This window comes from Pagrus major, chromosome 6 (assembly GCF_040436345.1).
Source record: "Pagrus major chromosome 6, Pma_NU_1.0".
Lineage (NCBI taxonomy): Eukaryota > Metazoa > Chordata > Actinopteri > Spariformes > Sparidae > Pagrus > Pagrus major.
The window spans coordinates 9,190,868-9,205,877 of NC_133220.1; the positions used below are offsets into that span (position 1 = coordinate 9,190,868).

Sequence of the window (15,010 nt, forward strand, 5' to 3'; positions counted from 1 at the left end):
AGAAGAAGAAGAAGAAGAAGAAGAAACATTGAGTATAATGCAGCCACATTATAATCTGTAAAGTGTGTCAAATCCAAGCTCTTACCAAACAGAGTTCTAGTAATTGCAGCAAATCAAAGCACTGTGAAATTAACCACTCACTCAGCATGCGATCAAACACGAGTCCCGACGGGAGCCACGGCTTCTTTGTGCATGTGGTGTGCACGTGCGACATGTGCACATATGCACAGAGATGAACAATGTGATGGAGGATGCTATATCAGGACGTACTGTGTCTGTGTGTCTGCGTGTGTGCTTGTGTGTGTGTGTGTACTGATGTAAACAGTAGAACCTGTTTCTTTTCGCGTGAATCTATGGAGGAAGTTTTTTAACAAGCTATTATTTTTTTTTCACAGAATGAGAGAAGAAACTGAAGCTGAAAACAACTTAAATCCTCCCTGCGGTCAGTTCTTCTGCTCCTGAACCGATCGATTGCGACTGTTTTCTGAGTCCTCGCGTTGTGGCAGGTCTAGTGCATCTGATATGTACAGTACAGGATCATGACTGGGGTGCAAGAAAAGGGAAGAGTTCTATTTGGCAAGCCGTGAGTGTTTCACTGTGAAAGGAAAAAATAATAAACAAACTCGTCGTTTTTGCCTAAAGTGAGAGGAAGCATGGTGAGACGGAATCTTCATCACAAAATTTCACACAATATAGAAAATTACTTGCAATGAGAAAAATGTTTTTTTTTTCCTTTTTCTTGAGTGTTGATTTCACTCGGTGAGTTGTCAGTCTGAACGAATGTGTTTTTTTGACATCAGTCTATGCCAAAAGTTGTCCATTTCATGTTTTTTTTTTTTAGATTTATTTTCTCTCCTGGGGAAACAGCTGGGAGTGCACGTCAGGTCCCTCAGTCTCCTCTGCAGTTTGCCTTTTCAGAGGCCCACAGAGAATTCTGTGTTTCCTCGCGATGTCCAAAAATTAAAAATGGCAAAGACAATATCCACACCTTGTTGAGGATGGGCTCGTCTCCTCAACTCTTCCTTGTTTCCTTGTTTTTTTTTTGCCCTTTTAAAGGGTAGCTTTCCTACTCAGTTCGTCTAGTGTACAACCTTATATCATCTATAAATTTAGATAAACTCCTTGCCTTTTCTTCAGTTTTTCTTTTTTTTTCTTTAAAAAATTCTTTACAAAATTATCAGAACAAACAAACCAAAAAAATAAAATGTTCAACATCAAATGAAAATTGGTGGAAGATTGAAAAAACGTGTTGCTGGTCACTTCTAACCTCCCGTGTTTCTAGCTCCAAAGGTGGGTCGGCTGTGGGCCCTCTGACGCCCTCCGATCGCACAGACTTTTTTGTTTTCCACGACTCTCCACAGCTGATCCCAAGGATGGAGGGAGAGTCAGGGTGAGGGGATGAGAGGAGGAGAGAGGGAAGTGGAGAGGGGAACGGGGGGATGAATGGTAGTCCGGTGGGAAGACCAGACACACTGTAACGCGAAAAAAACATCCACTCCATCCTCAACACCCAGAGCCCTGCATCCCAACCGCCTTTTTTATTCCCCCTCTGCTCCACTCGGCAGGGTCAAACCTCCACCGACTGGATCTGGTTCATCTGCGCCCGCATCATCTGGACGCTGTTCAGGATCTTCTTTTGATGGCCTGCTAACGTCACACCAACCCTCAGGATGTCCCTGTGAGGAGAGACACAAGCAGATGTCAGACCACAGACTATAAACAGTTCCTTCCCTCTGTCTCTGTCTCGCTATCTAATTATCTTATATCCTGCCTATTTATCAGCAGCCGTATCAATTATCAAAATTACATATCATTTCAGAAAGTCAAACAGCTTCAATCCTCCTTCTCTGCAGTATCGATACACAGTTAATAGCTGCACTTCTATCATATCACTCTCTCTTCTCTGCGGCAGTGAGCTGACACACACACATCAGTGTTTCCGTCAGTGTATTTCAAGACCAGCAGCCCCGCCGTGCCATAACATTATACAATCTTTTTTTAAAATATCTTTATACCTTTGATTTCCAACTAAAAAGTGTTATACAGTTCAAGTAGCAAACTCCTTTCAGGAATAACTCAGATGTTGCTGAGGTTGTGTGAGTTAAGTTAGCGAGTGTCGAGGGAGACGGAGAGAAAATGAAAAGAAAACAAGAGCATGTGTGAGACGGTGAGTTTTACAGCAACGTTACAGAGGTGAACGCGGCAGTGTTCGGTGTGTACGGTTAAGGCTGTACGTCTGTGAATAAATGGCGCAACTCCTCATGACCCAGTCCAAACTGTGTCTTTCTTGCAAGCTGCTGATTATAGTGAACGTGGTTAGCCAGGGAGTTAGCGACAACTTCGACCCGGGTCCATTTAAAGGGGCTCTATGTAACAGTTTGTAGTTATTCAAATGCTTTATCGCTTTGCTATTGGCCATATGTGAGCGGACTGTAACGTGACGTGAAAAACGAGACCTTCCACGTCTCTCTCGGTTTAATGCTGCTGGACTGTGGATTTCTTTGTGAAGGACTGGGGTCGGATTTTCCGCGACACACTAAAGAATGTGACTTTACGTACGTTCGCGAGTGGCTCGTCTCAGCGCCAACAGGGAGCAACCGTAGCTAACGTTAGTTTAGTAACGGAGTCTGCTAACATAAACTAAAGACACATCACAGAAGTTCCACAGAGCCCCTTTAAGGTGGACTGACCTTTAAGGTGGACCAGCTATTCTTATTTGAGTGACAAACAAACAACTCTCCTGGTGGAAATCCTGCACATTATTTTCTAAAATTCTGATCTAAAGAGAAAAAACAAACAAACAAATGTTCCAAAAAAAGTGTGATGTTCAATGTTTACTAAACACAGAGAAACAGGAGAGGAAAAACAATGTAATGCATCTCTATCTATCTATCTATCTATCTATCTATCTATCTATCTATCTATCTATCTATCTATCTATCTATCTATCTATCTATCTGTCTGTCTGTCTGTCTATCTATCTATCTATCTATCTATCTATCTATCTATCTCTATGTCTAAAAATATCAACAACATTAAATAACGAGGTAACATATGGAGTTCTGACGAGGAGGCTGGCAGAAAACAGCTGAAACAAATCGCGACGACTGAAGACTGAGATGACAGTGAAGTAACAGGCGTGAAACACTGTCATACTGCAGAGAAGCAGCTGCGTGTTCAACCATCTTTGAGGCCAGAAAGCGTATATAATCATAGAAAAATGTTTGGATGCCACTTCAGTGTTTATTTTTTCTGTGACTGACAGTTGTGGTAGGCCCCACCCAACTCCTGCCACCAACACAAATGACTGCAAATTCACAACATCTCATTGACTCTAGTGTTTTGCAGACACACATCATTCGTCTCGGGGTCATAAGCCAAATAAAACTGCCAAAATAAACTGCGAGTTACACTGCGTAAGAAGGGAGTGGCATCAGCTCCAAACATAACTTCCTCAAACAGTTTTTTTATCCACAGTAAAATAATAAAATTCCTCTCTTCTGATTCTTCTGAATCTCAACAGCAATCACACTTATTGGATTATACATTACCATCTGTTTTGTTCAGAGAATTGAAGCTCAACATCTTTGTGGGTTAATCTCTGGCTCGTGATACTGGAATGATTTCTATTGGGCATTTTTGACATAATGAATGATTTTTCTCCTAATAATTTATCCCGTAACCCAAAGTAACGATGTTTCCTCTCAGCCCTTAAACTGAGGTCATGGCGAGGCCTGCTAACACATGGCAGAGAATAAAGGGAACTGTTATGGCTTCCAGCTATTGTGCCCACTGTTCAGCTTTGTAACTGCAGTATTACGATCTGCTAATTACACACAGCGCAGCTTGTGTCTTTTATAACGGGCCAGAGGCAAAGTCTGGTGCTCGTTCAGGTTTTGGGGATATACGAGACTCAGCAAACCCGCCTCATGAGATTGTTTTCCTCCTGCTTATCAGGCCCAGAACGGCAGGAATCATCAGTACTTACTCCATGGTCATCTGGGACACCACATCAAATGTAGAAAAGTCAGCGTTGGCGAAATTGTCTTTGTACTGGCCCATCTTGATGGCATCCAGCCACTCGTCCACAGTGCTGAAGCTGGAGAAGTCTGGGATGCTGCGGTCCAGGAGAGGGAGATGAACACTGAGGGGGGACACAAGAAGAAGCCATTACAAATAATGAAAATACAAAGTGGCATGTCTGACATCACGGCCAGCCCAGACCACCTGCGTGTGATTCAAACATGAATTATTACATTGCATTTTCAAAAGGCTAGACAGAATCGAGAGAATCCCACTGGCCTTATCCATGAACCAACATTTTCCAAACTGATTCCTCATAAAGTGTGTTTTCCAAATGAAGTGATAGGCTTCAGGGAGCCAATATATCCACTCAGTGTCTGTGGAAAATCTGGCCCTCGGTCCTGCGCTCCACCACAAATGAAAGTACAGACAGGGATAATGGAAATCAGTAAACCCTGGCTCTCGAAGGAAACTAACACCCAGAGCAAAACGCTTCAAAATGTTTTGTTTTGAAAATTGCACAACTGCTTCAATCCAGGTTTCGCCCAAAGCGTTCGTGGGAAGGATCTGATCTATCAAACCAAAAGGCTTTAATTTACATAACCGCTCGGCGCCAGGAGAAACAAGAGACACAGTGTTCGGGAAAAAAGTGAGCCATGCTGCGGATGGCACTGTAGCAGCAGTATGAATTTCCTGTTCGGAAGAGGACCGCCGATCAGATGCATAATATTGTTCTACATGCTATCCACATCAATGTGAACTGATGCTCAAACCAAAGGCCTGTGTTGTGGGCAGCCTATAGAGACAAGATATAACACACATGCACCCAGAGGGAACACATTTAAGGCCACAGCATAAGTTTTGACTCCGAGCGTTACTGGCAGACAATGTGAACACAAGTAAATCACATAAAACAAATTGAATTTAAATCAGCAGCCTTCCTGTCGCTCACCCTGAAGACAACGGGGTCATGGCCTTCAACGTGTTGGGATTGCGGATCATCTTGTCGAGGTTGTTGACGATCTGACTGAACTTGGGCCGGTTGTTGCGGTCCTTCTGCCAACAGTCCAACATGAGCTGGTGGAGCGCGCTGGGGCAGTCCATGGGAGGGGGCAGCCGGTAGTCCTGCTCTATGGCATTGATGACCTGCAGGGGGAGACACAGATCTCTAAGGGTTCCTATAAGGCTCTACAAAATGGAGATCGAATGATGGAGAGGAGACACAGTACACGATCCAGTGATGGACGATCAGATACTTTACTTAAGTAAAAGCAGCGATACAGCAGTGTTTTAAAATGCTTATCATATTTTCTATGTAAAATCTTAACCTGAAAAGTCACTTTTAACACTGTACTATTTAATACTCACTATACTACAGCTGTCAGACAAATGGAGCAGAGAAAAAAGTACCAGAGAAGTATAAAGTAGCAGAAAATGGAAAAACTACAGTGAGGCTCAGGTACAGTAAATACCGATACAGATAAATCAGCTGATAATATCGGACAACTGATATACTGGTCAGGCTCTAATATTTTCATTATCAAATTATTATCTCCTGCTTATTTTCTAAATCAACTGATTATTCGTTTGGTCTAAAAATATTAGAAAAAAAAACCAAACAGAAATATTCTATCCCAGTTTCTTTTAATGTTTTGTCAGTCCAAAAATTCAGAGATATTTATTTGGTAAGATATAAAAAAGAATTAACCAGTATCTCCATGTCTAAGAGGATGAAAACAGTAATTTCTGCCATTTTTGCTTGAAAAATAACGTAAATGATTAATCGTAATTGAAAGTAGTTGGGGATTATTTTTCTGTTGACTGACGAATAGATTAGTCCTACACGTATACCCTACATTCTCTCAGGTTATATGAGCCCTGCTGCACTAGCTTTGATGTTTTTGGATAATAAGTCTAATTTAAGTGTCATTCACAACAGTTGTGTGAAATATGCAGTAATTATTTGCACTACTGATGATCAAGAGCATCTGTGCCTCTCACTATGTGGTGAAAACAACTGCTGGAGTCATTACTGCACGTCACTGCCTATGAGTCAAAACTATTAAATTATATTTACAGTATTACTTAAACATATATTCATATTAATGTATAAATACATATATGTGTGCACAAATCAGCCCATTAGTTCTTCATGTGAAGTGTTGTTAAACACCAGTTAGGTCATTAAGAATATAAACTTTATTCCACCAACTTCACATCCTGCCAGCAGTGACCTCATCTCTGCCTCCACAAACTATTTAATGCTCTCTCTCTCTGTAAAGCCACATTAAAGCTTCGTCCGACTTGGCCGGTGATGTTGTTGGTCAGGGGGGAGGGCACGCAGAGGTGGTGCACGGCTAACAGAGTGAGACAACCTGGAGGACACTTGTGACGAGGACGCACAATCCCCTGCTCATTATCGGAGCCATTAAAGGAGCTCCATTCAAACCCAGATTAATCTCATTCATGAGACCTCCAAACGAGGACCCCGATGGAGCAGAAACACTATCTGGAGCTGCTAATAAGATAACCGTTGAGGTCCTCAGTCCCTCTTAGCACATTAGTGTTCTCACTTTCAATTTGAAACTATTTTCATTATCTCTCTCTCCATAATTTGCTCTCTCCTCCGCTACCCAGAGGGAGATAGGAAATGGAGGCTCCAGTCAAGAGCAGAAATTGTCCACTGAGCACTGCTGTGCATTTCAAATGATCTGATTAGGTCTCTGTGGTGAGTGTGGGGGAATTTTCATATAAAACCCATGAGTGAAAGCTGCTGTTTAGCTAAAGGAAAGCAGACACAATGACAAAATGTATCTCTGAGGAGTCTGAGGCTGTAATGAAACTCATGAAGCAAAAAATCTACAGTACGTGTGTAGTGAAGCGTCGTTTCCAAAGAATGTTTAACTCAACACCAATGACTATAGGCAAGATTAATACATACATCTTGATTGGTCATGTCCCAGTACGGCCTCTCTCCGTAGGACATGACTTCCCACATGACGATCCCGTAGCTCCACACATCACTAGCAGAGGTGAACTTCCTGTACTGGATAGCTTCTGGTGCAGTCCATCGGATAGGAATCTTCCCTCCCTGCAAACACAAAGGGCAACAACCTCGGTGAAGGAAACGAGACCGAAACCCGACCGTCACAGTGTCCTGACTCAGGAGAGAGACACTGTTCACAGCAACAATGCTGACGGTAATACAAACTGGGAGGTGGATATAACAAAACCCCTGGGAGTGAAGTGTGGTACATGAAATACTGGATGAGGAGGAAGGGAAGAACAGGTGAAGGGGTGATGTTTGTCTTGATAGGGAGAGCAGTGTGGGAGTGCACTGTGCTGTACGTCAGACCTGGGTCAAATAAAACCAACTGGCAGGGCCGGATGAATGGGTCTATCAATCAGGGAAGTTCAGATAGTGTCAGACAAGATGAAAAAAATACTCTATATTACACTTGTTTGACCCGGCTCTAGTCGTGAGGGGAATGTAAGACTCGAGTGTTTCTTACCAGAGCGCTCGTGTAGGTAGGGTCTGATGTATCATCCTCCAGGAAGCGCGAGAGGCCGAAGTCCGACACCTTGCACACGAGGTTGCTGTTGACCAGGATGTTTCGGGCAGCGAGGTCACGGTGCACGTAGTTCATGTCGGCCAGGTATTTCATGCCTGAGGCGATGCCGCGTAGCATACCAACGAGCTGGATGACAGTGAACTGCCCATCGTTTTGCTGTAAAACACAGAGATTGTGTTATGATACCTTCTTGCAAGGAGTGCTTCATAAAGAGGAGGCAATACTAAGAATTCAGTATACTACTGTATATACTGTACTGCAACGATTCATCAAGTAGTCATCTATGAACGTATCAACTACTTGGATAATCGATTATTTATTTTATTTTCTATCAACCTTTATTTTACCAGGAATATTCCCACTGAAATTGAGATCCTGTTCAAGACTGCGGCATAAAAAGTTTCAAATAAAGGAACAAAAAACAAACTTAAGACAAACAACAAAAACTATTTTAAACAATTATACAATTGTTTAACACAATTAAAGAATTTTCACGTACGAAATAAGAATAAGAAATAAGCGACAGACTTAAAGAAATTAATTCTGCTAATTCAGCTCTATTTGAGGACATCATCTAGGGCTTTGGGAAACACTGATTGAGAAATTCCACCTTTTTCTGACGTTTTTATAAACCAAACAACTAATTGATTAATCAAGAAAATCATCAACAGACTAATTAACAATAAAAATACTTAGCTGTAGCCGTATACATCTCAATATCTTTATAATAACAATAACAATAACCCTATTGTCAGTACGGAAAGAAACTTGTTATTGTGCCTCATTAGTGTTGGAGCTGAAGGGTTGAAAGCAGCACAGACTGAGACAATTTTATAGGAGGATTGTCTCAATCTAGTACTAACACAAAAAAATATGCCACTAGAATTTTAAAGCCTCCACCTGGGAGAGTCATTCTCTTAGAGCTCTTCATCCATGCAGCCCATTTTAACAAAATACACCATTAATAATACAAACTGACTCCCACTTAACTCCTTTTAGTAAAATTATAAATCATTTAATTTTGACATGTCTGCCTGTAACCCAACCCATATGTGCTTAATGGTGAAAAGTTACTTTGTCGTATTAGTTTCCCTGAAGAGGCCCTGAAGGACAGTAACAGTGAGGTTCGGCTTGGTCTCAGGGCTGGGCAGGGCTAAGCTGGGTCTGGCTGGCTGTCTACAGCTGTTCCCCTCCACGGTTTGGTGAGGGCTTTACCCCATGCATGGGGAGCGTCTGGAGCAGTGGTGCAGCTGTGCCTCCAACTGCGCACACCTGCACTCTCCCCACCACCCACCACGACGTCCGGAGAACAGAAGATTCCAGAGAACCAGGCATGGCAGCTCGGGGACGGGTGTGGACAGACGGAAAGGCCAAGAGAGGGAATTGGAAGGGCAGGCGAGCAGAGCCCCCGAGCAGAGCTATATTAACAGTCTGCATGACCGCTTTACTAGCCTATTTCTCTTTCAAACACTTGGCTGCTCATTAGCCGAGCGGATGCTTCTCCTCACGTCAAGCTGCTCTTCCTCGTGTACCACAGCAATTAAGCAGAATGCATTATTCATGAAACCTTTCTCACAAATACACATCGCCACCTAATCTGAGTGCTGTGTTTGCATATACTTTAATTGGAAAGATTCCTCCAAAGTCTTTGGGGTCAGGTTAGAGGGGAGAAAGAACCAGGAATTAATGGTACTGTGTGAATAAATAATGTTTTATACTACACATTTTATATCAAAGGTGGACTTTCAGATCGATCTGTTCTCCCAATTCCTCGTCTCTCTCTATGCTGCACCTTTCTGCAGGGGAGACGGCGCAGACTGCAGTGACCACTGTAAACAGCCACCCACCAATCACCTCAGAGGAGACACAGGCCATGTTCACACACTCTGACACCGTCAGCAATTGTTGTCATAAACTGTCACCGTGAGGTGCCGCAGAGGTTCGCTGTTGTTTTGAATACAATGTGCTGTCAAATATGTTTAGCAAACATCTACATATACACAAACACCCTTCACCACGAGATCAAATTCCAAAAAAGAGCTGATGCTTTGTGTCTCAGAGGTCGGAGGCAGAATGCAAATAAAGACTCAGTCTGAACAGTGTGCTGACAGGAGCTTGCATGTCGTCTTCTTGAGGAAGGTTTTGATGTAGGCTTGCAGCAGAGGGCTTAAACTGACTGTCAGGGCGGGTATTAAACTGGTGGAAATCATTTGAAGAGGCAGACACTGCATTCAGGCGTTCTGTTAAATTCTTCATTATTTCCATGAAACTAAAAGGTTCTTAATGTCTACATAATTTACTGTATACTACATAACTGTATTCACAAAACAACAACCTTGTACTGTACAATGCTGTTGTACTGTAGTGAATCAGACAGTATAAGCTATTTTCTTCAGAAAAGGTGGTGGCTTAAAGGGTAACTATCAATTTTACACATTAAAGTGTGTTTACAGGTCTTGTGGAAAAAGTAGTATGAAGCCTTTTGTGGCTCTTAATCTGATTAATATCCTCCAGTGATGTTACTCAGTGGCAGTTGCATTGTGGGTAATGTAGGCTCTAGTTTTTGAAAAGCAGTCCACGGGTCTAGCTCTGATCCGATTGATACAGCAGAAAAAGAGACATCACCTTTTTTATTCCATGCTTTCGTCTTTCTGCACAAACTGTGCCTACATTACCCACAATGCAACTTAGCCACTGAGTGACATTACTGGTGGCAATTTACATGATTACATGCAGCTTCCTCTGGAGCCACAAAAGGCTTTATATTACTTTTTTCACATATGTGGTCGTACTCTCACCTGTCAACACACTTTAATGTAAAAAAAAATAGTGGCATTACCCTTAAAGTTAATCTATAATGTGGCATTCTCACAGTACTTACACTGCCATAGTCTCTGTATCACATTAAATAGAGAGTTCCCATTACATCATTTGCACTAAAAATAAACCTTTTTTTGGCAAAGATCACACATCTCAAATTTCCATAAATTAGAAGATCTTTTTTGCTCATTTCAAAAATGCAAAAAGAGCAATTAGGGGAGATGAAAGCATCCCAAAAAAGTCACATTAGCGAAAAAATTTGTTTTTATTTCACTAACATCCCAAGGCAGATGGTAAAGGGCTGTGTGACATCTCATAGCCAGCTTCATTCTGATATCTGACATCTCATTTGAAGTCTTGCAAAGTGTGTGAATTATTTATGCGGGTTGTAAATGGGAGAACACGGTAGGTTCTCTGTAATATCCTCCTCTGGTTAGATTATGAAAATTAAAAATACCATAAACTTATGAGCGCTGCATATTTCGTGTCAGGGAGTCCGAGAAAAAAAATGTGTGTGCGGTGAATACAAAGCAAAAAACAAGTGAAACATCAAAGAGAAGCAAAGGTCCTTGAGTCTAACTAGAAAAACAGTGCTATTTTTTGGATTATTGAAAAATAAAATATAGAGAGAAGAACATTAAATAAATCAACACGAGAGGAAAACAGAGTCTGTGAGTGTTAATACTGAAGCATGATAGCATAGCTGAGAACAGCTCTACTTGGCTGACAATATTTTAACTACACAGGAGAGAAAAAAATTTGCTTGAAGTGGGATTACTGTGCATGAGGGTATAAACATGTCACATTATTAGACAAATAAGTGTGCAACATTGCTGGTGTGAGTTAATGTGCAACAGGGATATGAGTCCTTATTTGTCAGATGTCTGAATAACTAAAGTTAAGTACCTCTGGGAAGAATGATTCATCTTCTTTATACAAAACTTACAAGTGTGCAGTTTACAGAATAGCAAGAGCAGCATCTGCAAGTGTAACTTCACTAAATAAACTGTCTTAATTTGTAGCAGCTGAAAGTCAAAACTGACCACTGTTGATTTCACTGGCTATAATGGGTAACAGCTAACTGTCAGTGGTACATTTACTCAGTTGTAGTTGGTTAACCTTAAGTCAGTGAGTTGCAGAAAAAACAAAAACACATCCTGTCTTTTATCTGGTTAATAATTTATGCTTGGTTGACTGGGCGATTGCCTCGCCTCAATTTCTGACAGACCGCTAGCAGGTAGCTCTGCAGTTGTCGAGCACAACAGACACTGATGGATGGAGTTGTAAGGAACTCCCATTAAACTTTTAAGATCATCACATCATTTTTTTAAAGCTTACCACAATAAAAGCCTTTGAGCTGAGACCTGAGGGTTTCAAAGCAGTGATGCAGCTCGACCCGTCAGTCCGTGAAGCTCACGTTAACGTTAGCTCAAGCTGTTACAGTGCAGAGCTGTCAACAGCAGCAGTAGGTATTGTCAGCCTAATATCAAAACATTGTCAGATGTGATGGAGCAGTTTGTCATTATTACCATACAGTTAACTAGTTTTACCAGTAAATACGACACTAATTTCAAATATTATGATTATATTTTAATATTATTGATGTCTAATGAATGGAAACCTTCAAAAGCCATGGATCAAACATGTTATTTCCTCTGTTTTCCCGTGATGACAAGTTAAATTTGATTTGTTTTCTCAATATTATGAGTTATTTATGTCATTATCACAGAATAACAAACATTATTGTCCTGAGATAACAAGATCATTTATCATGAGTAAACTACTTTATGGGATTCATAAGAGTGGAACATTACATATCCACACTGCTTATGTAAGAAGTGCTGGTTTCCACACACTTTTTAGAGCGAGGAGTAGCTGGCTAGAGTTTTCCTTATGCTATGTAGCTCTGTGTTAGTCTGTGATGGATGTAATAACTAAAATGCTTTAATTGTTAATTCTGTGTACATACAGTGATCGACTCGTGGCAGATGCATGACTGTTCAGTAGGCTACAACCTCTTGTTGTCACAAGAAAAGAAACTACCCACATTGGTGGGTGTTTGAATAGTATTCCTAACAAAGTATGTATATAAATGCATAAGACTAATGCAGTCTTACGCATTGATCAATAACAGGTACTCATTAATCTGAAATTTTCATCTTAAATCAGTTGCAGCTGTCAGGATACCATGTTTGCGTGCTGTCATGGGACCGCTGATCTAATAAACATAAAGTTACAAGCGATAAGATGGAAGGACCTTTTGTTTTCTCATGATAACGGATAATTACGAGCTTGTTATCTCGAGATATTGGGTTAGTTTAGAATGACATGGACTAATCTGTTATCATGTGAGAACGATCTTTGCTTCATTGAGATAACGTAATAATTAACTCCTGATCTCAGGATAATGGCATTAAAAATATAATTGCACATTTGGCCATTTAGGGCTTCTGCACTAATGTACCACTAATGTAATATTTTCATAAATGTGAGCTAAACTGATTAGTTTTCCAAAAGAACTCAGCAAGAGACACCATTCACCCTATTACAAGATGATTTTGAAGCTGTTATTTTGACCCTAAACAGTTACATAATGTTGCTTTTAAAGCTGATGTTTCTCTGTTTAAGTGCTTTAAAATTAAGAGCCACTGGAGGACAAGCCAATTAATTAATTTAAACTATCAGATTGAAGAAAACCAATTAGGTGTGTGATTATACCGGGCATTTCCTGTTTGATAATATGCAGAGCACAAATACAGGCCTGTAATTGAATTGGTATAAAATTGAATTGGTATAAAATAATCACAAATTAAATCTCAACCGCACTATAAAAAGTAGCAATAGCATGTTTTGACAGAAAACACAGAAACAACTAAAAATAAACCAAACATCCGATTGCTTACTCTGAGGAAGGAGTCCAGAGATCCGTTCTCCATGAACTCAGTGATGATCATAACAGGACTGCTCTTGGTGACCACGCCCTCCAGGTGAATGACGTTAGGATGGTCGAACTGCCCCATGATGCTGGCCTCGCTGAGGAAGTCCCGCCTTTGCTTCTCAGTGTAGCCAGACTTCAGAGTTTTTATGGCCACAAACATCTCCCTTTTGCCAGGGAGCTTTAGGTTACCGCTGCACACCTCGCCAAACTCTCCTGTGGAAAAAAAAGAAGTGGTTCTATTACGTTCGCAGTGTTATGAGCAAGTAAAAGTAAGCTGCTTTTGTGCATCCACTTGTACTTGGAAATCAACTTAAAAACCAGCCTATTTTATAGTGCTGTATTCCATGCACGTTTCAGTCAGATTTTCCATTACCTGCACCAATGACCTGTTCAATCTTCACACAGGATATATCAATCTCCTTGGCAAACTCCCTCACAGCCTCGTTGGGGTCCTCATATGTGAACGGATCAATATAAATCTTCATTCCTGGAGTCACTTGGAAAAAGGAAAGAGCCACTATAATATTTGATTCTGCTGGTCATGCTTACACTCCTGCAGGCTTGACAGTCAAATTCATTCAGGCACATTCACAATCAATTCACTTTGCATTCACACTCACATTCCCGTGCAAGTGTGTGATTTCTTGCATGACATTCAGGCGTTGAAGGTTAAAAGACGGAGGTGGTAGTGGAGTAAGAAATGGTGGTTATGACTAGTGCTTCATGGCTATTGTGTGCAGCTTTTCAGCCAGCAAGGACATGGTACCGCCAGTCTTCTTAGGTGTGATAAGGCACGTTAATATATATATGTATCATCGCCGGTGAGTCATAGTGCCATTAACACTCAGGAGAGGAACCTGCACCCTATATCAGGATCGCTCAGCTCCACTCCAAGAAATAAATTGGCTCTCCTAAGCCCTGATGCCAGGTAAATTGGCTTAAGGTGGCCTTTAAGTGTTCAGGGACTTAAGTGTCCCGAGTTTTAAATCCGATTATTCGGCTCTCACCTCCACATCAGGCTTGAGGCTATTTGAATGGATACTGAACTCATGTCTAGGCTGCTGCTGCAGAGCAAGAAGAGCATGCACACCGCCTCAAAACCTGGCACACTACGCTGAGGAAACGTGCTGCAGAGATGAACAGATGGAGAGGATCTGACCAGGCAAAACCCCCCATTACTAAAACCCTACAATCTCTTCCTAAGCTGTAGCACTGTTTGACAGACCACCCTCATATATGATGGCAGAGACCACCAATAACAGGGGCAGAAGTCTGAACTGTTACTGGCGTGAGAGGACACGATGCACCCAGGGAACACGTGGCTTCTGCTGTTAACTGCTGTGGAATACCTGAATCACAACCTGGACTTCTTAGCACAGCGTGATCGGATTATATCGAGAAAGCTATTACCTTTGGAGAGGAATTAACATAAAAAGGATGAAGCCGGGTGGTAATTACGCAATCAAATAAACAAATTAAGATGGGGGTCATACACTTAAGAAGGGAAAAGATCTGCTTTTTCCCAATCATGCAGCAGGAAGATGGATTAACTTTAATATCTTAGACAGAGCCATGGTGAAATTACTTCTCTGCTCTCTCTCTCTCCCAGATTTATTTCTGAATTATTGCCATTTAAGCTCTGTGCTTCTGCACTGTA

The 15,010-nt window shown here is 41.4% G+C and overlaps 1 protein-coding gene across 1 annotated transcript in view; it reads right to left on the reverse strand.

The window, feature by feature from the left end:
* Nucleotides 1-1,523: 1,523 nt before the first annotated feature.
* ephb2b (eph receptor B2b) overlaps nt 1,524-15,010 on the reverse strand; it is a 130,212-nt gene continuing 116,725 nt past the window's right edge. Inside the window, exons 10-16 of the mRNA XM_073468127.1 lie at nt 13,727-13,849; nt 13,319-13,566; nt 7,536-7,751; nt 6,965-7,114; nt 4,976-5,169; nt 3,989-4,144; nt 1,524-1,676 (exon numbers count right to left, since the gene is read on the reverse strand). Coding sequence (XP_073324228.1) covers nt 1,568-1,676; nt 3,989-4,144; nt 4,976-5,169; nt 6,965-7,114; nt 7,536-7,751; nt 13,319-13,566; nt 13,727-13,849 — 1,196 coding nt within the window. The 3' untranslated portion in view covers nt 1,524-1,567. The remainder of the gene's footprint in view (nt 1,677-3,988; nt 4,145-4,975; nt 5,170-6,964; nt 7,115-7,535; nt 7,752-13,318; nt 13,567-13,726; nt 13,850-15,010) is intronic.